General features: G+C 47.1%; 1 protein-coding gene across 2 annotated transcripts in view; it reads left to right on the forward strand.

The window, feature by feature from the left end:
• The window catches only part of SSTR5 (somatostatin receptor 5), a 55,268-nt gene extending 33,203 nt beyond the window's left edge, over nt 1-22,065 (forward strand). For both annotated transcript variants that reach the window (XM_063934871.1, XM_063934872.1), the window contains exon 2: nt 19,688-22,065. In XM_063934871.1, coding sequence (XP_063790941.1) covers nt 19,744-20,853 — 1,110 coding nt within the window. In that variant the 5' untranslated portion in view covers nt 19,688-19,743 and the 3' untranslated portion in view covers nt 20,854-22,065. The remainder of the gene's footprint in view (nt 1-19,687) is intronic.
• The last annotated feature ends 3,619 nt before the right edge of the window (nt 22,066-25,684 follow it).

Raw genomic sequence — 25,684 nt, forward strand, 5'->3', positions numbered from 1 at the left:
TTTCAGGCAGAGAACGGATATATTAAATAAACTGCACTGTGTGTCTGGTGGTCACTCACTATATAATATATTATGTACTCCTGGCTCCTGCTATAACCTATAACTGGCACTGCAGTAGTGCTCCCCAGTCTCCCCCACAATTATAAGCTGTGTGAGCTGAGCAGTCAGACAGATATATATAATATTATATATAGATAATAGATGATGCAGCACACTGGCCTGAGCCTGAGCAGTGCACACAGATATGGTATGTGACTGACTGAGTCACTGTGTGTATCGCTTTTTTCAGGCAGAGAACGGATATATTAAATAAACTGCACTGTGTGTCTGGTGGTCACTCACTATATAATATATTATGTACTCCTGGCTCCTGCTATAACCTACAACTGGCACTGCAGTAGTGCTCCCCAGTCTCCCCCACAATTATAAGCTGTGTGAGCTGAGCAGTCAGACAGATATATATAATATTATATATAGATAATAGATGATGCAGCACACTTGCCTGAGCCTGAGCAGTGCACACAGATATGGTATGTGACTGACTGAGTCACTGTGTGTATCGCTTTTTTCAGGCAGAGAACGGATATATTAAATAAACTGCACTGTGTGTCTGGTGGTCACTCACTATATAATATATTATGTACTCCTGGCTCCTGCTATAACCTATAACTGGCACTGCAGTAGTGCTCCCCAGTCTCCCCCACAATTATAAGCTGTGTGAGCTGAGCAGTCAGACAGATATATATAATATTATATATAGATAATAGATGATGCAGCACACTGGCCTGAGCCTGAGCAGTGCACACAGATATGGTATGTGACTGACTGAGTCACTGTGTGTATCGCTTTTTTCAGGCAGAGAACGGATATATTAAATAAACTGCACTGTGTGTCTGGTGGTCACTCACTATATAATATATTATGTACTCCTGGCTCCTGCTATAACCTATAACTGGCACTGCAGTAGTGCTCCCCAGTCTCCCCCACAATTATAAGCTGTGTGAGCTGAGCAGTCAGACAGATATATATAATATTATATATAGATAATAGATGATGCAGCACACTGGCCTGAGCCTGAGCAGTGCACACAGATATGGTATGTGACTGACTGAGTCACTGTGTGTATCGCTTTTTTCAGGCAGAGAACGGATATATTAAATAAACTGCACTGTGTGTCTGGTGGTCACTCACTATATAATATATTATGTACTCCTGGCTCCTGCTATAACCTATAACTGGCACTGCAGTAGTGCTCCCCAGTCTCCCCCACAATTATAAGCTGTGTGAGCTGAGCAGTCAGACAGATATATATAATATTATATATAGATAATAGATGATGCAGCACACTGGCCTGAGCCTGAGCAGTGCACACAGATATGGTATGTGACTGACTGAGTCACTGTGTGTATCGCTTTTTTCAGGCAGAGAACGGATATATTAAATAAACTGCACTGTGTGTCTGGTGGTCACTCACTATATAATATATTATGTACTCCTGGCTCCTGCTATAACCTATAACTGGCACTGCAGTAGTGCTCCCCAGTCTCCCCCACAATTATAAGCTGTGTGAGCTGAGCAGTCAGACAGATATATATAATATTATATATAGATAATAGATGATGCAGCACACTGGCCTGAGCCTGAGCAGTGCACACAGATATGGTATGTGACTGAGTCACTGTGTGCTGTGTATCGCTTTTTTCAGGCAGAGAACGGATTATAAAGTAAACTGCACTGTCCTCACTAGTAAACTCTCTCCACTCAGTCTCTACACTTCTACAGTAACAGTACTCCTCCTAGTCAGCTCCAGTAAATCTCTCTCAGTCTCTTATAATCTAAATGGAGAGGACGCCAGCCACGTCCTCTCCCTATCAATCTCAATGCACGTGTGAAAATGGCGGCGACGCGCGGCTCCTTATATAGAATCCGAGTCTCGCGATAGAATCCGAGCCTCGCGAGAATCCGACAGCGTCATGATGACGTTCGGGCGCGCTCGGGTTAACCGAGCAAGGCGGGAAGATCCGAGTCGCTCGGACCCGTGAAAAAAAACATGAAGTTCTGGCGGGTTCGGATTCAGAGAAACCGAACCCGCTCATCTCTACTCTTAACTCTCCCTGCCAGCAGAGTGATTTTATTTAACTTGCATCAACAACAACTGATATTTTTATTATGGCAGCAACAGTTGGGCATTATTAATAAACTAGGTGATTCATTGCGCCCTACGGGCGCTCTTCACACCGTCGTAAGGGGCTCCGCCCCCTTAACCCTTGCACGCCTTTGTGGCGTACAATATCTGTATAATATGGAGTATTACCTCCAATCATAATTGTGTGAGTGGCTAAATATAGCAAATATAGCACGTACAAAGGGCGTGCGATGGTTAAGGGGTCGTAGCCCCTTGCAGTGGCGTGAACAGCGCACACCGGGCCTGATGAATCACCTAGTAGGTGCTGTGGTTGGGGGATTGGCGGGTGCGGGGAAGACACAGATGGGGAAGGGGGTCCGGGGATGCCGTGGTTGGGGGAAGGGCGGTTGCGGGGGGTGCGGCGGGTGGGGGAGGAGCTGGTGTGGTGGTGCTGCGGGTGGAGGTCTGGAGCCACCACGGGTGGGGGAGGGATGGTTGTGGGAATGCCGCGGGTAGGGGAGGGGTGGTTGCGGTGGTGCAGGTGCGGAGGTGCTGCGGGTGGAGGAGGGAGTCCAGAGCCACCACGGGTGGTGGAGGGGGGGTGTGAGGGTGCTGCGGATGGGGCCCGGAGGTACTGCGAGTGGGGGAGGGGCGGGTAATGGTTCTCCTGCTTCTCCTACTGGAAGCAGCTAAGCTGCTGTCCTCCCTTTGGCATTGGCTCTCCCGGAGACTCGCACAGCAGCCAAGTAGCCAGTCACTATTGTTAGCGCCAGTGTCACAACGCACCGCATTACAGGGAAGAGGATGCACTCAATAAACTACAGCTCCCAGCAGCCCTTAGCTCCGGAATGCTTCGACGCTAAGGGCTGCTGGGAGCTGTAGTTTATTTAGTGCGTCTACTTCCCTTTAATGCGGCGCGTTGGGACACCGGCGCTAACAATAGTGACTGGCTGGCATAACTGACTGACTCGCTGAATCAATGTAAAAGGTGAGAGTGCTGTGCAGTGTCACTGACACTGCACACCCACTGCACTGCACAGCACTGTCACCTTTTACATTGATTCAGCGTCCAGACATTACCCTCCGCGATGTCACCCACTCTAGACGTTACATTAGCCATCTCGGTGCACCCAGGCCGGCAGCCCAGGTGCTCTGTTGCGGAGTCAGGGACGCTGGGTATCTGGGCGTGGCTGTGGCGGGGAGGCACTTCTGTGACATCACACGCAGAGGAGGCTTCGTGGCTCATAGAGTATGCGGCGCAGGGAGGGTTATGAAAGACATCCGCTGCACCCCTTTCATACACATCTATGCCGGTGGCCGCAGCAGCTTTTGTTCCACCTGCGCCGCGGCTTGGGAGTGGGGATTGTTGATGCTGGAGGGGGCAGGCGGACTGCCAGCAGGACAAAGGAAGCTGCAGTAAAAGGATTTTTTTCCCCTATCTACAGCGCAGATGCAGTGGGCCTATTTTGGGGTGTGGACCTGGAGCTGCAGCTCCATCAGCCACATTGTTAATCCTGCTCTGGGAACACACAGCAGCCAAAGGGCAGAGCCTCCCATTGGATGTAACCTGTGTGGGAGGGCGTTTCTCATCCAATCAGCTGTGGACTGAGTGTGACAGACCTGTTGCTAACCCAATGAGAGCTCCTAGCCACGCCCAGCGTTATACACCCAGTCAATCTGGGCTATTATGTAGGAGATAGGCATCACAATCTCTAGAATACGTTCTTGCATAAGTAAGTATATATTGTTGTGCTATATATTGTTGTGCTCCAGTCCTTGACTTGGCTTAATTAAAGTTTTCAAAGTGTCCTACTTTCCAGGGAACAGCTGGCCGCTTTCTCTTTACACTCTTATGGAGTGCACTGTAGTGTACTCTTACATTAGACAGTATTAATACTTTGCAATTATTCAATTTGAAAGCTCTTCTCAGTGATATTTATAGGCTCTACTAAAGTTAACATTCTGATTCCATGAGCAAATGAGAAATTCTATGCGTAATCAGTTACCAGAATTACCTCTGCATGAAATTACTCATAAATTCCAGGTTGTGGTTTCTGTTTGTTTCTTCTTTCCAAGGACGCAGTGATGGGCGGGGCGGATACTGATTACCTGGGTTCATCTGGGGTGCCCGAGAGGAGGAGAAAGCCACCCATGGTGCAGGTCGACTTACGCACAATTTTCTTAGTTAAGTTATTTATGAGCTCCATATAAGGCAATGCCCCCTCTCTAGCAATGGGGTCAGTAAGATGTCTTGGCGGCCCTGCTTATCTCTTATACACCAATGCTGTGGTTATTGGCATTGCACAGCAGCTGCTGGGACCACACAAAATGCGTCAGAACATTCCTGCACTTCTGATTGTGATCTGCACCCTGGGCTATCCCTGAGTGGACTCTGACAAAGTAGGAAAGTATGGAACAGAGCATCAAGCAGCCCTATTTGTAGAGGTGTGAAGTTCTGGTGTGGCAACGCCCAAATTCTCGTTTTGCAGAGTGGCCGTTCCACGCTTTTGTCCAAAATTTACAGTTTACAGAATTTATTTATTTTTTATTTATCGACTAAAGACTATTAATTCTGATTCGTAGTGTGGTTGGTTCAGGACTCAGAACCTTGGGGCAGATGTAGTAAGCCTGGAGAAGTGATAAAGCAGTGATAAGTGGAAGGTGATAACGCACCAGCCAATCAGCACCTAACTGTCAATTTACATATTGGAGTTGATTGGCTGGTGCATTATCACCTTGCACTTATCACTGCTTTATAACTTCTCCAGGCTTAATACATTTGCCCCCTTAGTCCATATTGTGTTGTGAAAAATATCCAGCTGAATAAAAGGTGAATATTTTGCAGAACAGTTTTTAGAAGACAGAAGTCATTTCATATGTCTAAATGTAAACTACTAGGCTGTGTCAGAATGCATTTGGGAGCAAGGGTAATGGTTATGGATAGATTTGTGTTAGTTCTATCCTATTACAGTTCAGGGGTGGAGTTTTGGGCTGAGTTACTGGTCTATAATAGTGATTACCTGGTTGGGAGGTCTCTTGCCTCTATGGAAATTCCCAATCCCCCATCCGCTATTTGTGGTTGTTGGCTTTATTATTTTGAGGGAAAGACTGGTAACAGTGGTGGTCATGCTGTAGATCTTAAGGTGCTCTCCCTGTCAATACACAGGCTTATGGTGTGTACACACAGTGAGATTGTCCCGCGCGGTTGGCATCGCAAGAATAGATAGACTGTGCAGGCAAGTCAATTTTGACTATCTCTATAGAAGAGATAGTCAAAATAGACACTTAGCCAAAATCGCACATAGCCAGTATCGCAAGCACATAATGAGTGTGCTTGTGATACTGACTATGTGCCGACCTAGCCCCTGTCACATAGTGGTAATTGGGCATAGCCCAAATCTCACCGTGTGTATGGGCCATTAGGCTTCTTATACCCTACTGGGATCAGCAACAGCACCAGGCTTGGTGAGCCTTTATGTGTGTCATTTGCAGGGGAGTTTGCATACCTGGAGTTGTTGGCGATGAGCTGGTAGTTGGCCCCCATCTAAAGCTGGCCAAACACCTAAAGATTTAGGGGTATATTCAACTGAAGTCGGATCCATTCCGACATTCATTTGTCGTAATGGATCCAACCTGGGCTATTCAATGTCATCTCAATTCGACTTAAAAAAAAGTTGAATTGAGATGCGGGCAGAGGGGGAGAGCAGCGCCGGAGAAGACGGTGGGGGCACAGCAGCGCCGGAGGAGACGGTGGGGGCACAGCAGCGCCGGAGGAGACGGTGGGCGCACAGGGGGAGAGCAGCGCCGGAGGAGACGGTGGGGGCACAGGGGGAGAGCAGCGCCGGAGGAGACGGTGGGGGCACAGGGGGAGAGCAGCGCTGGAGAAGACGGTGGGGGCACAGCAGCGCCGGAGGAGACGGTGGGGGCACAGGGGGAGAGCAGCGCCGGAGGAGACGGTGGGGGCACAGGGGGAGAGCAGCGCTGGAGAAGACGGTGGGGGCACAGCAGCGCCGGAGGAGACGGTGGGGGCACAGGGGGAGAGCAGCGCCGGAAAAGACGGTGAGGGCACAGGGGGAGAGCAGCGCTGGAGGAGACGGTGGAGGCACAGGGGGAGAGCAGCGCCACAGGAGACGGTGGGGGCACAGGGGGAGAGCAGCGCTGGAGGAGACGGTGGAGGCACAGGGGGAGAGCAGCGCCACAGGAGACGGTGGAGGCACAGGGGGAGAGCAGCGCTGGAGGAGACGGTGGAGGCACAGGGGGAGAGCAGCACCACAGGAGACGGTGGGGGCACAGGGGGAGAGTAGCGCCGGAGGAGACGGTGGGGGCAGAGGGGGGGAGAGCAGCGCCGGAGGAGACGGTGGGGGCACAGGGGGAGAGCAGCGCCGCAGGAGACGGGAGAGCTGTGGGCACAGGGTGAGAGCAGAGACGGGGGAGAGCCTGGAGCGCAGCGCTACAGCAGCTGGCAGCGTAGCCGGAGGATGTCACAGCCGCCGCTTACTGCAGCGTCCACCTGGCTCCAGCAAGCGGGACCAGCTGGCTACGCTGCCAGCTGCTGTAGCGCTGCGCTCCCTGCTCTCCCCCATCTCTGCTCTCCCCGTGCCCCCACCGTCTCCCCTGGCGCTACTCTCCCGCTGTGCCCCCACCATCTCCTCCAGCACGGCTCTCCCTCCTCTCCTCCACAGTCCCTCATCTCAGTCCGACATTTTTTTATGTCGGACTGAGATGGTCGGAAACGGAGCCAAATCCTGTCGAATTTAGCCCCGTTTCCCTCAAAAGTACATGAATCGGCAGCTATACCGCCGATTCACGTACTATTCGACAAGTCGAATTCCCCGACTTGTCGAATAAAAATGATTGGGATTGCATAAGTCGAATCACGATTCGACCTTAAAAAGCCAAAAACTGCCGTCTTTTCGAATATACCCCTAATTGTCCAATCTGGCTGGTTGAAACGAAAAATCTGGTAATGTATAGGAGCAAATTACAATTGACCATTTGCTACGAAACAAAAAACAGTTGTTCAGACAAATTGGTTAGATCAAATGGATTTAACCAATTTGTCTGACCATTTTTGTCTATTTTGCAGTGTTTGGGAATAGTCAAATGTTTTATTTTCATGCCTTTTTTGTAACCTAACCACCCTTCCAAAGTTGTATTAACCTGCTTTAAAAAGGGGGAAATTGCAGTGTAATAGAAACCACTTTTTATGTAAAAAAAAAAAAAGACAAAAAATACAGCATATATATTAGAGATGTGCAGCGGGCATTTTTCGGGTTTTGTGTTTTGGTTTTGGATTTGGTTCCGCGGTCGTGTTTTGGATTCGGACGCGTTTAGGCAAAACTTCCCTTAAGAATTTTTGTCGGATTCGGGTGCGTTTTGGATTCTGGATTTTTTTTTAAAAAAACCCCTCAAAAACAGCTTAAATCATAGAATTTGGTGGTAATTTTGATCCCATAGTATTATTAACCTCAATAACCATAATTTCCACTCATTTCAAGTCTATTCTGAACACCTCACAACTCACAATATTATTTTTAGTCCTAAAATTTGCACAAATTTGCACTGGATGACTAAGCTAAGCGACCCAAGTGGGCGGCACAAACACCTGGCCCATCTAGGAGTGGCACTGCAGTGTCAGACAGGATGGCACTTAAAAAAAATAGTCCACAAACAGCACATGATGCAGAGATAAATAAAAAAAGAGGTGCAAGATGAAATTGTCCTTGGGCCCTCCCACCCACCCTTATGTTGTATAAACAGGACACTGTTAAACACTTTAACAAACCCATCATTTCAGCGACAGGGTCTGCCACACGACTGTGGATGAAATGACTGGTTGGTTTGGGCCCCCACCAAAGCAATCAATCTCTCCTTGCACAAACTGGCTCTACAGAGGCAAGATGTCCACCTCCTCCTCATCGTCTGATTCCTCACCCCTTTCACTGTGTACATCCCCCTCCTCACAGAGTATTAATTCATCCCCACTGGAATCCACCATCACAGGTCCGTGTGTACTTTCTGGAGGCAATTGCTGGTAAATGTCTTCACGAAGGAATTGATTATAATTCATTTTGATGAACATCATCTTCTCCACATTTTCTGGAAGTAACCTCCTACGCCGATCGCTGACAAGGTTATCGGCTGAACTAAACACTCTTTCGGAGTACACACTGGAGGGGGGGAAACTTAGGTAAAATAAAGCCAGTTTGTGCAAGGGCCTCCAAATTGCCTCTTTTTCCTGCCAGTATACGTACGGACTGTCTGACATGCCTACTTGGATGCTGTCACTCATATAATCCTTCACCATTCTTTCAATGGTGACAGAATCATATGCAGTGACAGTAGACAACATGTCAGTAATCGTTGGCAGGTCCTTCAGTCCGGACCAGATGTCAGTTTTCGCTCCTGACTGCCCTGCATCACCGCCAGCGGGTGGTTTTGGAAATTTTATCCTTTTTCTGGCAGCTCCAGTGGTGGTAGAAAATGAAGGAGGAGCTGTTGGCGGGTCACGTTCCGCTTGACTTGACAAGTGTCTCACCAGCAGGTCTTTGAACATCTGCAGACTTGTGTCTGCCGGAAAGAGAGATACAACGTAGGCTTTAAACCTAGGATCGAGCATGGTGGCCAAAATGTAGAGCTCTGATTTCGACAGATTGACCACCTGTGAATCCTGGTTAAGCGAATGAAGGGCTCCATCCACAAGTCCCACATGCCTAGCGGAATCGCTACGTTTTAGCTCCTCCTTCAATCTCTCCAGCTGCTTCTGCAAAAGCCTGATGAAGGGAATGACCTGACTTAGGCTGTGTCAGTGTCTGAACTGACTTCACGTGTGGCAAGTTCAAAGGGTTGGAGAACCTTGCACAACGTTGAAATCATTCTCCACTGCGCTTGAGTCAGGTGCATTCCCCCTCCTTTGCCCATATCATAGGCAGATGTATAGGCTTGAATGGCCTTTTGCTGCTCCTCCATCCTTTGAAGCATATAGAAGCATATAGAGGGTTGAATTCCACCTCGTTACCACCTCTTGCTCCAGCTGATGGCAGGGCATTTTCAGGAGTGTTTGCTGGTGCTCCAGTCTTCGGCACGCGGTGGCTGAATGCCGAAAGTGGCCCGCAATTCTTCAGGCCACCGATAGCATCTCCTGCACGCTCCTGTCGTTTAAAAAAAAATTCTGCACCACCAAATTCATTGTATGTGCAAAACATGGGACGTGCTGAAATTTGCCCACATGTAATGCACGCACAATATTGGTGGCGTTGTCCGATGTCACAAATCCCCAGGAGAGTCCAATTGGGGTAAGCCAATCTGCGATGATGTTCCTCAGTTTCCGTAAGAGGTTGTCAGCTGTGTGCCTCTTATGGAAAGCGGTGATGCAAAGCGTAGCCTGCCTAGGAACGAGTTGGCGTTTGCGAGATGCTGCTACTGGTGCCACTGCTGCTGTTGTTGCTGCAGGAGGCAATACATCTACCCAGTGGGCTGTCACAGTCATATAGTCCTGACCCTGCCCTGCTCCACTTGTCCACATGTCCGTGGTTAAGTGGACACTGGGTACAACTGCATTTTTTAGGACACTGGTGAGTCTTTTTCTGACGTCTGTGTACATTCTCGGTATCGCCTGCCTAGAGAAGTGGAACCTAGATGGTATTTGGTACCGGGGAAACACTACCTCAAGCAATTCTCTAAGTCCCTGTGAACTAACGGCGGATACCGGACGCACGTCTAACACCAACATAGTTGTCAAGGCCTGAGTTATCCGCTTTGCAACAGGATGACTGCTGTGATATTTCATCTTCCTCGCAAAGGACTGTTGGACAGTCAATTGCTTACTGGAAGTAGTACAAGTGGGCTTCCGACTTCCCCTCTGGGATGACGATCGACTCCCAGCAGCAACAATAGCAGCGCCAGCAGCAACAGCAGCAGTAGGCGTTACACTCAAGGATCCTATTGGAGGAATCCCAGTTAGGAGAGGACTCGTCAGACTTGCCAGTGACATGGCCTGCAGGACTATTGGTGTTCCTGGCTAAGGAGGAAATTGACACTGAGGGAGTTGGTGGGGTGGTTTGCAGGAGCTTGGGTACAAGAGGAAGAAGGGATTTAGTTGTCAGTGGACTGCTTCCGCTGTCACCCAAAGTTTTTGAACTTGTCAATGACTTCTGATGAATGTGCTCCAGGTGACGTATAAGGGAGGATGTTCCTAGGTGGTTAACGTTCTTACCCCTACTTATTACAGCGTGACAAACACACAGCTTGACACCTGTTGTCCGCATTTCTGTTGAAATAATTCCACAACGAAGAGGTGATTTTTTATATATTTTGACCAGGCATGTCAATGGCCTTAATCATCCCACGGACAACAGGTGTCTCCCCGGGTGCCTGACTTAAACAAACCACCTCCCCATCAGACTCCTCCTTGTCAATTTCCTCCTCAGCGCCAGCAACACCCATATCCTCATTTGAATATCAGGAACCTAACTTTGGGTGCTCCTTCCAGCACTTGCAGGGGGCGTGCAAATGGTGGAAGGAACCACCTCTTCCCGTCCAGTGTTGGGAAGGTCAGGCATCACAACCGACACAATTGGACTCTCCTTGGGGATTTGTGATTTAGAAGAACGCACAGTTCTTTGCTGTGCTTTTGCCAGCTTAACTCTTTTCACTTTTCTAGTGGGAGGATGAGTGCTTCCATCCTCATGTGAAGCTGGACCACTAGCCATAAACATAGGCCAGGGCCTCAGCCGTTCCTTGCCACTCCGTGTCGTAAATGGCAAATTGGCAAGTTTACGCTTCTCCGCAGACGCTTTTAATTTAGATTTTTGGGTCATTTTACTGAATTTTTGCTTTTTGGATTTTACATGCTCTCTACTATGACATTGGGCATCGGCCTTGGCAGACGACGTTGATGGCATTGAATCGTCTCTGCCATGACTAGTGGCAGCAGCTTCAGCACTAGGTGGAAGTGGATCTTGATCTTTCCCTATTTTACCCTCCAAATTTTTGTTCTCCATTTTGTAATGTGTGGAATTATATGCCAGTAATATATATCTGGAATTAGATGGCAGTATTGTCTGGAATTAGATACCACTAGATAGATACCAGATACCACTGTGGCCGGAATGATGATGACCTATGCACAGTGACAGGACACTACCACAGCACCCTACAGCAGCAAGATGCAGCACAAGACACTGGACTTTTAGTAATGTACTGTAGTATACTGGTCGCCACAATGCAGCACAAGACAATGAGCAGTGATACTGAGCACTGATGAGGATACTAGAACTGACACTGGGCAGCGAGAACAGCACTGGACTATTGTACTGTAGTATTCTGGTCACCACAATGCAGCACAAGACAATGAGTAGTGATACTGAGCACTGATGAGGATACTAGAACTGACACTGGGAAGCGAGAACAGCACTGGACTATTGTACTGTAGTATACTGGTCACCACAATGCAGCACAAGACAATGAGCAGTGATACTGAGCACCGATGATGAGGATACTAGAACTGACACTGGGCAACGAGATGCAGCACTGGACTATTGTACTGTAGTATACTGTTCACCACAATGCAGCACAAGACAATGAGTAGTAAAACCGAGCACTGATGAGGATACTAGAACTGACACTGGGCAGAGAGAACAGCACTGGACTATTGTACTGTAGTATACTAGACACCACAATGCAGCACAAGACAATGAGTAGTGATACTGAGCACTGATGAGGATACTAGAACTGACACTGGGCAGCGAGAACAGCGCTGGACTATTGTACTGTAGTATACTGGTCACCACAATGCAGCACGAGAAAATGAGTAGTGATACTGAGCACTGATGAGGATACTAAAACTGACACTGGGCAGCGAGAACAGCACTGGACTATTGTACTGTAGTATACTCAGTGCCGTTTCTTGCTGCGGGCGAGCCATGCAACCGCACGGGGCGCCCGCCGTGGCACCTCTTGAGCACTTTCAATCCCCCCTCCCCTCTCCTCCTGAGTGCCCAGCTCGGGGGGCGGGGTTTCGCGGAATGACGCGTTTGCGTCATGACGTCACGACGGAATCGCGTCATTCCGCGAAACCCCGCCCCCCGAGCTGGGCACTCGGGAGGAGGGAGGAGGGGGAGCCAAGCCGGCCGGCGCCGCACAGACGAGGGAGAGGCGGCTGAAGAGCGTGAAGAACCGCTTCAAATGTAAGTCAGCCCCTCTCCCTCCCTCCCCCCCCCCCACCACCTGCCGTACTGTGTAAAATGGGGACACCTGTCTGCCAGAATGTGTAAAATGGGGACACTTGCCTGACGTAATGTGTAAAATGGGGACACTTGCCTGCCATGCTGTGTAAAATGGGGACACTTGCCTGCCGTACTGTGTAAAATGGGGGCACGTGCCTGCCGCAATGTGTAAAATGGGGACACTTGCCTGCCGTAATGTGTAAAATGGGGACACTTGCCTGCCGGAATGTGTAAAATGGGGACACTTGCCTGCCGTAATGTGTAAAATGGGGACACTTGCCTGCCGGAATGTGTAAAATGGGGGCACGTGCCTGCCGCAATGTGTAAAATGGGGACACTTGCCTGCCATGCTGTGTAAAATGGGGGCACGTGCCTGCCGCAATGTGTAAAATGGGGACACTTTCCTGCCGCAATGTGTAAAATGGGGACACTTGCCTGCCGCAATGTGTAAAATGGGGACACTTTCCTGCCGCAATGTGTAAAATGGGGGCACGTGCCTGCCGCAATGTGTAAAATGGGGACACCTGCCTACCGTGCTGTGTAAACCGGGGACACTTGCCTGCTGTAATGTGTAAAATGAGGACTTTTTTTTATTTTATTCTGTGGTGGCCGTGATGATGAGATCAGATGAGGCCACGCCCATCTTAACAAAGCCACGCCCATTTTAATGAGGTCACGCCCCTTGCCGGGAGCGCTTTTCCTCTTTATATCTATGGGGGGGGGGGAGCACATTTTTTCTTATGTGAATGGGGGGGGGGGGGCGCATTTTTAAATCTCACACTGGGAGCCAAATTGGCTAGAAACGGCCCTGAGCATACTGGTCACCACAATGCACCAGCAAGACAATTAGCACTAATCCTGAGCACTGCTGAGGAGGATACTAGAACTGACACTGGGCAGCGAGAACAGCACTGGACTATTGTACTGTAGTATACTGGTCACCACAATGCAGCACAAGGCAATGAGTAGTGATACTGAGCACTGATGATGAGGATACTAGAACTGACACTGGGCAGCGAGAACAGCACTGGACTATTGTACTGTAGTATACTGGTCACCACAATACAGCAGCAAGACAATGAGCACTGATCCTGAGCACTGATGAGGATACTAGAACTGACACTGAGCAGCGAGATGCCACACTGAACTATTGTACTGTAGTACACTGGTCACCACAATGCAGCACAGATACTGAGCACTGATATTGAGCTGATATTGAGCTTTCCACTCAGACAACGTAGCCACGTCCTCTCGCTCTCTCGACAATGCACAAGTGAAAATGGCGGCGACGCGCGGCTCGTTATATGGAATCCGAATCTCGCGAGAGTCCGACAGCGGGATGATGACGTTTTCCCTCATTCGGGTTTTTCGAGTAAGGTGGGAAGAACCGAGGCTGCCTCGGACCCGTGTAAACCACGTGAAGTTCGGGGAGGTTCGGTTCTCGGAGTACCGAACCCGCTCATCTCTAATATATATATATATATATATATATATATATATAATATTTTTTTTTTCCAATCATTATTGATTTGGAATCTTGAAATGCACCGAAGCTGACAGCTGACTGTAGCTGCAGAATGAACTCTTCAAGTGTATGGGACTGGTGCTCAATCATAATGGAAAATAGAATGGATATCTTAGAGAGATTCCTTTACAGAATAGAAATTTTCTGATGTAAACCCCCTAACGGCAGGGGACAGATTGTACCTTAATGCAGTTCACAACTATAACACTAGATACAAAAATACATACACGTACAGCAATGATGCGTTTAAAAAGGTCAGCCTTATTATTTATAATTGAAAAGTACGGTGGTGACAAAACGAACGGGCAGCAGATCAGTGACCACACGTCTAATGCAAAGAGATGTCCACAGCATCTTGCAGGGCTCATTGTCCTTCACGGTGACAAGTATAAGGTGTTGAACTTCCAATTAAATACACTAAACAGGTCCGACTAGGTAGCCGATGCCTCTGACCACAGTAGGGTAAATCAGCTTACACCAGACATCAGGGCCGTTTCTAGCCAATTTGGCTCCCAGTGCGTGATTTAAAAATGCGCCCGCCCCCCCCATTCACATAAGAAGAAATGCGCCCCCCCCATAGATATAAAGAGGAAAAGCATGCGCATCGGCATCGCAAGTTGTATACACACGGTGCAATTTGCACTGTTTTCTACCGATTTGGACTATATAGTCCATATCGATAGTTATATTGCACCGTTTGTATGCGGCTTTAGACTGAAAATTGGCTGTTGACATTATGTACCTGCCGACATTTTGAACACATTGATATTTTTGCATTATTTACAATTATTATTATTATCCTTTATTTATATTGCGCCACAGGGGATCCGCAGCGCCCAATTAGAGTACATAAGTGGAAAAACAAAACAGAAAAACAGTGACTTCCAGTTGAAGACAATATAGGTCAAGTACAGGGTAAATAAACACTGACATAAGTATCAGGGTGGCATAAAACCGCAGGATTAGGTGCCGTTAAGGATGGTGTAAGTAAGAAAAGGATAAGCACATGAGGGTTGAGGGCCCTGCTCGTGACAGCTTACATTCGAAAAGATTGTAATGTCATTCAAACATTCTAAAAGATCGTAATGTCATTCAATGTTGATATTTTGACAATATCGACATCATGGTGTCTACCTAATTAATGTCGATATGGCATTATGAATGCTGACAAAACACACTGAACCCCTTCGATGTACCATAATTCTGGCTTTATTCTAATTTTACAGTAGGGAAAAAAAACAAAACAAATATGACTCATGTTACAGGCAGACCAAGGGCCGGTTGTAATGGTGGCCATACGGGACGCCGGCCGAACTCTGACATTTTTTTAAAGGGGCAATCACTTACAAGGCATGGTTTTGCCTTGTAAGTGATTACCCCTTTAAAAAAAAATGTCAGAGTTTGACCGGCATCCCACGCGGCCACCATTACATCCGGCCACCAATGTCCCAACATAAGAGTATGTAACTAGAGGTATTTCAGGGTAAAAAAAAAGAAGAAAAAAAGGAAATAAGTTAATTCCCAAAAGTGGCGGGTACTAGAGATGCTCTGACAGGCCAACGCTGTACTGTGGAGCTCAGGGCAGCCATCAGGGGGGGACTGTGGGGACTGGTGTCCCGGTCCCGTACAGAGAGGAGCTCCTCCCGCCAATACCTGTAGAGCTACACCAGTCTGTGAACAACAGCAGTCTGAAGCGCAAGGAGGACTTCTTAAAACAAGACGCTCTCTGTAAAGCATTCCTGTAGGTCCGTAACACTTCACCTAGATGTAACGTCACAATGTATGACATCACATAGGAGTGGAGCAGTGCGGCTGAATTTATTTGGGGGGAGGGATGGGCCCTGTCTATTATGTCAGTCCCGGGCCCCATAATTTCTGATGGCAGCCCTGGTGGAGCTTAGTCCCACAACACCGATCAATGCCTCATCTGGTAAAATATAATATTTACTGGGGTAAATTTACTAAGATGTGAGTTCTATTTAAGATGGGATGTTGCCCACAGCAACCAATCAGATTTCATGAATTATCTTCTAGAAGGTGCTAGATAAATGAGAAGTAGAATCTGAGTGGTTGCTATGGGCAACATCCCATCTTAAATAGAACTCCCATCTTAGTAAATTTACCCATTTGAGTCCTCAGTCTGTTACTATAAAAATAGGCTCTGTCTGCTTAATCTACAAGACCTACCTAGAAAGTATGCCATCATGGTTGAAGCTAGATCCAAGTGGGCTAAGGGACCTTTTCCGTCAGGGGGAGGAGTCATGACTCAAGGGGGAGGAGCTAGGCCAGCGGGATAGTTCCTCTACTATCCACGCCACCAACTACTACCTTTAGTAATCAGGTGGCAAGCGGAGCGAGCCACCGAGCCCGAAGCGTGGCGAGCGTACTTTTCGGGTACCCTGTTCAGCCGTAGCTCCTCCCCCTGGTGACGTGTCTCCTCCCCTAGGTACGTCAGAAGGTCCCTTCTCCCACTCCGATATGGAATCAACCATGCCATCATAGGCACACAGTAATAGCCTTGGGAGAGACCACAAATGCAGTTGCTGTATGAGAACTTTCCCAAACAACTTGTGCATTCCTGAAAATGAATAACAAAAAATTACATGTACGTGAATGAATATAAAACAGAGAACATTTATTGGAGCTGGTGCTCGTGAAACTGTGGGAAAAGGTGGTGTCATGCATAATGACCAATAAGATTTTGGCTTTCATTTTTTTTCTAAACTTATACTAAAGTATAACTGAACAAGATTGGTTACGACAGGTTACAGAACCTAATATCACTGCTAGTTGATATCAGTTTTTTTTAGTTATGCCCCCCAGTGAATTTATATATTGAATAAAGATGTATTTCCCTGCCTGACTATGCATACGTTTGAGCTAGTCTCTCTGGTATACTGAGGTTACTGATGTCTGAAAGGAGAATTCAGTAGACAGATGTTTGGTTTTTTATAACAAGCCAAACCTGCATGCAGAATAATCAATTTTCCCACTGTAAGTAGAAAACAAGAGACGACCCGGGTGTCCTTCATGTATTAGAGCATGTCGGAGTAATTGTGGTTTTATCAGCAAACTTTGCTCAAAACAATGCTTACCCCCTTGTCAAAATGTCACTTGTAAAGCCTTGATCTGCAACCTACTGTACATAGAATATTTTCTGCCAGAATTGTTTAAACACAAAATAATTGGTTCTGTGATAAAAATGTGTTGTATTAGATCAGATAAGCCGAAACCTATTATATATGTTCCTGCAAATGAAAATGAAACTTAAAGCTGCGATTTCATGAATTAGAATAGATTTTTTTTTTTTTACATTAATCACTATGGCAGATTATAAAATGGAAATGTGAAATTATAAATGATGACTATAAATTATGTATAATTCTGCAGGGATTGTACATTGTTATATGAATACCACGGTAACCAGTCATGTGGCACACCTGAGCAGAGAGGCTTTGGAACAACCCTCTGAGCCTAAGCTGCTCTGTGTATTGTAATTTGTAAAACACCCCCTCTCCTTTTCTTCATTCTACCATAACATAGTGTAGCATGCTGAAAGCCAGGAGACTGCATAATTGGCTGCCATATTGGTCTCCAATCCAGAGAAATTTTGAAAAGGATATAATCACTTGTAGGAAGACAGCTAACAATAACGCTTAAAATATATTTAACGTCATATTTAACTAAATAAAAAGGCTAAATTGGATTGTTGCTTAACACAATAATGAAGTATCTACTGCTATTTTGCAGTTCACAGTGAAGTAGTCCAAGGTCAAACAGAGCAAAGTGCAGGAAGATAATGCAATTAAGCCATTCGCTCCTGATTAGAGAAGGTCTACAGGGTATATGTCTTGTTACCATCATCAAAAAACACTGATTCTAATTTGTGGCTAAGGTTTACTGTTCTCTTTAAATGTAATGTTTTTAAATACTATGCAACCTACTGTATTTGCACGCCAGAAATTTTAGATCCACTCAAAATGCAAGCAGTGTGGTTCCTGTAATGGTTAGCATTACTGCCTCACAGAACTGAGGTCTTGGCTTTGATTCCCACCAAGGCCAAGACTGTGTGTAGTTTGCATGTTCTCCCCATGTGTGTACAGGTTTCCCCCAAGTGTCACGGTTTCCACCCACAATCCCCAAAACATACTGGTAGGTTAATTGGATTCTGACAAAAAAATTAACCCTAGAGTAAGGATTGCCATCAGTGAATTATTCATCAATGCTGCCATTTGAGGTTAACATTGATGACATTAAACCATCGATGGAGAAGCATCATTGGCCATCCCTATAGAGGGAAATGGCAGGCCAATCAGAGAAGGGGGTGGGACTGCCGAAAAGAGAAAAAAAATCACTGCTTGACAACCAGCAATGGCACTTCCTACCCAGGGTTGGACTGGCCTGCAGGGTACAGAGGAATCCCCCAGTGGGCCCTACTGTCTGGGGCCCCACCTCCTTCTGTAGGGATCAGGTTCCAGACTGTGCATTTGAATTATACATTATACATATGTTACCTAATACTACACAGGACTATGGTGTATTCTGTACAGTACATTGCAGTTATTAATCTGGTACATTATAATGCATGCACTACCAGTATTTGCTATATATATATATTTATCAAGGCGCCCAGCCCATGCACTCTCTAATGGTTAGGCAAACCAATGCGGTGGCTGGAAACACCCCTCTGGAGACTGACCACACGCCTAAACATGAGCCCCTACCACTACAGTCCCCCCAGTGGGCCCTCAATGCACCAGTCCTACAATGTCCCTACCCCAGAGTATAAAGCTGGGCACACACTAGAGCAATGTTGGGCCAATTTAATGACAAATCGCCTACATTGCTCTGTGTGTACGGGTGATTGTGCGCTCCCGGATGCTAGGTTTGATGTACTGCACATAAATCCTAGAGATATCGCTAGCGACCTTATTCATGATTATGAAGGATGGAACACGATCGTTCTATCCTTCATAAAACTCGTTTTAATGTGTACACAGAATCTGGGCTCAAGGGCATCCGTTCCGATGTCGGAACTAACGCCTGTCGCTCCAGTGTGTACCCAGCTTAATTATATGTGTACATTTGATAGAGAATATAGATTGTAAGCTGCACTGGGAGACTAATGTGAAAGGTCAACTATTCTCTGCACAATGCTGCGGATTGTGTGTGTGCTATATAAACAACGGGTGTAGTAGGGTATGCCGGCGGCCGGGCTCCCGACGACCAGCATACAGGCACCGAAATCCCGACCGCCGGCATACCGGCAGCTGGGCGAGCACAAATGAGCCCCTTGCGGGCTCGCTGCGCTCGCCGCGCTGTGGGCATGGTGGCGCGCTACGCATGCCACGCTATCTATTCTCCCTCCAGGAAGGTCGTGGACCCCCAAGAGGGAGAAAAAGTCGGTATGCCGGGTGTCGGGATTCCGGCGCCGGTATACTGTGCGCCGGGATCCCGACATACCGGCAAACTGAAGACCACCCATAAACAACTGGTAATACACAAAATAAATGCCGCACTACTGTCATTAATCATCTACTAATACAGTGTAGGGTTTGAAAGCAGTCTTATTACAATTATACATTTAGGAAGGATTTTAATCCTCTTAAAGGAACAAAAACTATGTTTTTTTGGATCCTTATGATCAGCTATGGAACTTTTGAGGATGGACAGTTGTTATTGTTAAACAAGCATTTAATTATGGCCAATATGATTACTGTCTTCAACTAATTTCATCGTGATGATCTTGCGTGTATCTAATAGTTTTGCATCACTTCAACAAATAACCAGTGCCTTTTTTTTGTCTTTCAGTGAACGTTGGGACTCTGTTCTTATTGCCCTGAAGAAGAGTAAGTCATAACAAGACAATGGAACACATGTCTCTTCCAATGGCATCTCTCCTAGAACCTGAGATAAGGGAGCCCAATTTGACAGCATTCAAAAATGTCACTGGAAATAGTACAGAGATGGTACCTTCAATGTCAGGGATGAGCTCCATCCTGATTCCTTTTATTTATTTGCTGGTATGTGCCATCGGACTCAGTGGAAATACCCTAGTCATTTATGTTGTCCTCCGTTATGCCAAGATGAAGACAGTCACCAACATCTACATCCTTAATTTAGCAGTTGCAGATGTTCTCTTCATGTTGGGTCTGCCCTTTCTTGCCACTCAAAATGCACTCTCGTATTGGCCTTTTGGCACTTTTCTCTGCAGGCTGGTGATGACAGTGGATGGTATAAACCAGTTCACCAGCATCTTCTGCCTAACTGTGATGAGTATCGACCGTTATTTGGCTGTGGTTCACCCAATCAAGTCAACCAAATGGAGGAGACCTCGGGTGGCGAAATTAATCAGTGCCACTGTTTGGACTTTTTCATTTCTCGTTGTTCTACCAGTCATCATTTTTTCGGATATCCAGCAAGATTTCCTCACCTGCAACATAAACTGGCCAGATCCGGTCAATATTTGGTCTACAGCTTTCATTATCTACACATCTGTGTTGGGGTTCTTTGGACCACTATTGGTGATTTGCCTCTGCTATCTTTTAATTGTTATTAAGGTGAAGTCATCTGGTCTTCGTGTTGGATCCACTAGGCGCAGGAGATCGGAACGTAAAGTCACCAGAATGGTGGTCATCATAGTGGCCGTCTTCGTGTTTTGCTGGCTCCCTTTCTACATCCTCAACATCGTAAACTTAACATTTATTGTGCCAAACGAACCAGCCTATGTTGGTGTGTACTTCTTTGTGGTTGTCCTGTCCTATGCCAACAGCTGCGCTAACCCAATCCTATACGGATTTCTGTCAGACAATTTCAAGCAGAGCTTTCAAAAGGTTCTCTGCCTTCGCAAAAGCAATGGTATCAAAGACGCCGACCTGACTGAAAACAGACAGGAAAAGAGCAGCCACATTCAGGAGACCATGCTCACATCACGTACCTCGGAAGTAAATGGGCATATGCAGACAAGTAAGGTCTGAAACACAACCTTGGATCCTGCAGAGCCATGTAACTATAGACAGAGCTCTCGAGGTGAACGACTATGGTTAATCATGGATTCGAAATGGGAGTCCCTGCACTGAGGGGGTGGGGGGTCTTGCACAAAATCCATATAAAGATGACCATGTTTCTATCAACGAATCCGATGGAGTACCATATAAATGACTCTGACTGCAGTATTTATAGAAAAGTCATCTCTGATTCCTTCAATTGATAATGACATCCCCCTTTCGCATCCAGTGCATTACCCCTGTCCAATATCCCCCCCTTCTCTAGAACAATGCGCTGAGAGATTCACTGGCAAACATTTGATAGTCAGTACACGTGAGTCTATTTGTGTCTGCAATTACAGCTGTGAGACAATATGTCTTGTCCATGGTGAGATTAAAACACCCGTGAAGTGAATGCAGAATTGTAACGTACACACACATCACATTCCCATACTAATATTAGCTATTTATGGCTGCATATATCACTATTCATGCCGGAGGGACAAGTAATCGACAAGGACAAATGCTATATACTGAGATACTGAAAGTCACCATCAGTCTCGTCTTACACGGGAGATCCTCCGGGATCTCTCACCGATTCTCTTTTCTAGAAACAATAGATGTTTTTTTCAACATGAGGCACATCTACAAAATATATTCTGATTCTGTTCTTCACAATTTAGTTTTGATTATTTTTTTTTACTTTTTCTGTTCTTCACAATATAGTTTTGATTTATTTTTATTTTTTTCACTTTTTGAACAATATCTCACCTTTGTGCCATCATGGATATTGCCAATTTATTTTCTCTTATAAAATAATATTATAATGCTGTCTATGTACAGGTATGGGACCTTTTTTTCGGAATGCTGGGATTTGCAGTGTAATCAGGAGCATCATGCCTTGGAATATCATTTGTGTCTTTCACCCCACCAGCCTCGTATTCCCTCTGTAAAGCGCTGCGGAATATGTGTGCGCTATATAAATAACTGGTAATAAAGATTATTTCACAGCGACTATAAGCAGTGGTATTTGTTATCATATTGTTTGTGTATGAGGTTATCACAGAGCAACAGCAATTATTTACTTATATTCTTTCTGCTTCAAGTTTCTTGATAAGTTTCCAGATAAGGGAACCCATATGTGTATTATAAGTAAATAAATTAAATAAATGGCGGATAAGGCCAATACTGTATACAACTTACCGTACATGTGGTATTATTTTTATTATTGTGTAATAGCGTTCTATATTCCATGACCTCAGTGGTACTGCATCATCAATTCCTATGTGGGGTTCTAGCTAATGATAGTTAGAAAAGACCACTAAGTGGGGAGCTTAAAATGTGGATGGGAAAAGGCAGTGGCGTAAGTTTGTCCCAGTTGCCTGGAGGCAAGATAAATATTGGTGCCACCCATATATATATATATATATATATAGAGAGAGAGAGAGAGAGAGAGAGAGAGAGAGAGTTCTGAACATTTGTATCTATCTGTATATATATATATATATATATATGTGTTAATTTCTCTTACGTCCTAGAGGATGCTGGGGTCCATATTAGTACCATGGGGTATGGACGGGTCCATCAGGAGCCATTGGCACTTTAAGAGTTTAACAGTGTGGGCTGGCTCCTCCCTCTATGCCCCTCCTACCAGACTCAGTTTAGAAAATGAGCCCGGAGGAGCCGGTCACAGCTAGGGGAGCTCTACAGAGCTTCTTTAGAAAAAGTTTATTTTAGAGTTTGTTTTTTTACAGGGAGGCTGCTGGCAACAGCCTCCCTGCATCGAGGGACTGAGGGGTGAGCAGTGTCCGCCCTGCGGGGTCTGAGCCACTGTCTCTTCTGACTGGACACTGAGCTCCAGAGGGAATAGATCGCTCCCCGCCGCAGGGGAGCGCTCACCCCAGAAGCATGCTGCCACCCCCTTACAGAGCTGAAGTGTGGCGAGTGAGTCATCAGCTCCCTAACAAGCAGGGAGCCGATGTGAAGATGGCGGCTACAGGGTAGGAGCGCAGTACTAACAGCGCTCCGGGGAGCTCAGCGGTACTTAGGTGCGGCGCTGTGAGGGGCGCTCTGAGCCAACGCCTTAACCCTACACTGACCAGAAAGCCTGTCGGGGTCTGCGGATCTCAGCCAGCACAAAATCCTCAGGCCAGTATAATCTAGGAAGAGAGGGAAGACAGCGCCATTAAGGGGGAAGAGCTTCTCCTCAGAGTGGACCCAGCAGCGTTCAGCACCATGTTCCTGCCTGCAGACACGCTGCAGTGGAAGAGCAGTCCCTCCAGAGCACCTCCAGCTATCTGTACGGTACCAGGGGGTTGTAGAAGGGAGGGGAGGCTATATATAGACTGTGTCACCTATTAAGGGACACAGTCAGCGCTGGTTAGGGACTCCCTATACCTATATAGTGCTGTGTGTGGGTTGGCTCCAATCTCTGTGTCTCTCTGCCATTCTTGGGGGGGAAACTCTGTCTGCCCTGTACCCTGTGTGTGTGTGGGGTGTACAAGCAAACATGTCTAGAGACTCTGTCTCATATGCTGCAGAGGATTTATCTTCTCAGGAAGTTCCCATCCCATGTAATCAGGATTGCACTGTTGTAGCGCAGATCCCAGCTAGAGAACCGGAGTGGTAAACCTCTCTTAGGGGGGTCATTTCTCAGATTTCTGAAAGGGTTGCAAGGACTGAGCATGCTACTCAGGTATTGCAGTCCTCTATGGCAGTATGGTCCGATGCTGCTCCCTAGGGGCCCCCTGCGGTACACAAACGTGCTCTTGCCCGGATTATGCAGGATGACACGGATGCCGATTCTGACACAGCAGACGGTGATGGGGATGTGTCGAGGGGGACGGCATCACTTGCTAAGGGGGTGCAGTTGATGACTGAGGCCATGCGGGATGTGTTACATATTTCTGACACACCTCCTGAACAGGTTGAGGAGGCCTTTTTCACGGACAGTAAGAAAGCCCCCCCTCACCTTCCCGGCATCTAAGGAATTTTGGCCCTCATTCTGAGTTGATCGCTCGCTAGCTGCTTTTAGCAGCAGTACAAACGTTAAGCCGCCGCCCTCTGGGAGTGTATCTTAGCTTAGCAGAAGTGCGAACGAAAGGATCGCAGAACGGCGGCTACATTTTTTCATGCAGTTTCCTAGTAGCTGCAGACCTACTCCTACCTTGCGATCACTTCAGTCTATTTAGTTCCTGTTTTGACTTCACAAATACGCCCTGCGTTCGGCCAGCCACTCCCCCGTTTCCCCAGGCACGCCTGCGTTTGTATCTGACATGCCTGCGTTTTTTCACACACTCCCTGAAAACGGTCAGTTACCACCCAGAAACACCCACTTCCTGTCAATCACTCAACCATCAGCAGTGCGACTGAAAAGCGTCGCTAGACCTTGTGTGAAACTGCACCGGCTTTTGTGAAAGTACGTCGCGCGTGCGCAGCGTGCACCATACGCATGCGCAGAAGTGCCGATTTTTTGCCTGATCGCTGCGCTGCGAACAACGGCAGCTAGTGATCAACTCAGAATGACCCCCTAAATGCTATATTTGAAAAAACCTGGGAAAACCCGGAGAAAAAATTCCAGATCCCTAAAAGGGTTCTGGTTGGTTTTCCCTTACCAGAAGATGATAGAAAAAAATGGGAGTCTCCGCCTATAGTTGACGCCTCTGTCTCTAGGCTGTCAAAACAGGTGGTCTTACCAGTCCCGGGATCTACCGCGTTGAAAGACCCGGCAGATCGCAAAGTTGATGCTACGCTCAAGTCCATATACACGGCTTCAGGGGCTGTACTGCGGCCTACTATTGCCTGTGCATGGATTTCAAAAGCTATAGCAAAGTGGTCAATCACTCTGCAGGAGGACTTGACTATGATGGATAAAGGTGACGTTGATTTATTTTTATGTAACATACAGGATTCTGCAGGGTTCCTAGTAGAATCCATGAAGGATCTGGGTTCCATGGCTACGGGGATCTCCTCCATGTCCATCTCGGCTCGTAGGGGTCTCTGGCTACGCCAATGGTCTGCGGACGCAGAATCCAGGAAAAGTGTGGAGAGCCTACCCTATACAGGTCAGGCTCTGTTTGGGGTGGCGCTGGATGCGTGGATTGCCACGGCTACAGCAGGTAAGTCTCCTTTTCTCCCCTCAACTGCACCGGCTACGAAGAAGCCTTTTACTCCCAACACGTCACAGTCCTTTCGGCCCACTAGGCCTAGAAAGAACAAGCCCTCTCACACCTTCTTTAGAGGTGGTCGTGCCAAATCCAAAAAGCCTGCTTCTGCAGGTTCCCAGGACCAGAAGCAGGCTTCTGGTACCTCAAAGTACTCAGCATGACGGTGGACCGCAAAGCCTGGATGAAGGTCAGGCAAGACTCCATCATTTCAGCCACGTCTGGGTGTCGTCTGGCCTGGACCCCTGGATACAGGATATTGTGTCCCGGGGGTACAGGCTGGAGTTTCAAACTCTCCCACCTCACAGATTCTTCAAATCAGGCTTGCCGGCAGACAGAGCTATTCTACTGGACGCTATCCAAAAATTGATAGTGTCCGAGGTCATTGTTCCAGTTCCACCTCATCAGTTGACCAAAGGTTACTATTCGAACCTTTTTGTGGATCCGAAGCCGGATGGTTCAGTAAGGCCAATTCTGAACTTGAAATCTTTGAACCATTATCTCAGGGACTTCAAATTCAAGATGGAGTCTCTGAGGGCAGTTATCTCAGGACTGACGGAGTCCCCCTCCGTCCCTGGACATCAAGGATGCGTACCTCCACATTCCCTTTTGGTCGCCGCATCAGGCTTATCTCAGGTTTGCACTGTTAGACGATCACT

The sequence above is a fragment of the Pseudophryne corroboree genome, chromosome 7, assembly GCF_028390025.1.
Source record: "Pseudophryne corroboree isolate aPseCor3 chromosome 7, aPseCor3.hap2, whole genome shotgun sequence".
In the NCBI taxonomy this organism is placed as follows: Eukaryota; Metazoa; Chordata; class Amphibia; order Anura; family Myobatrachidae; genus Pseudophryne; species Pseudophryne corroboree.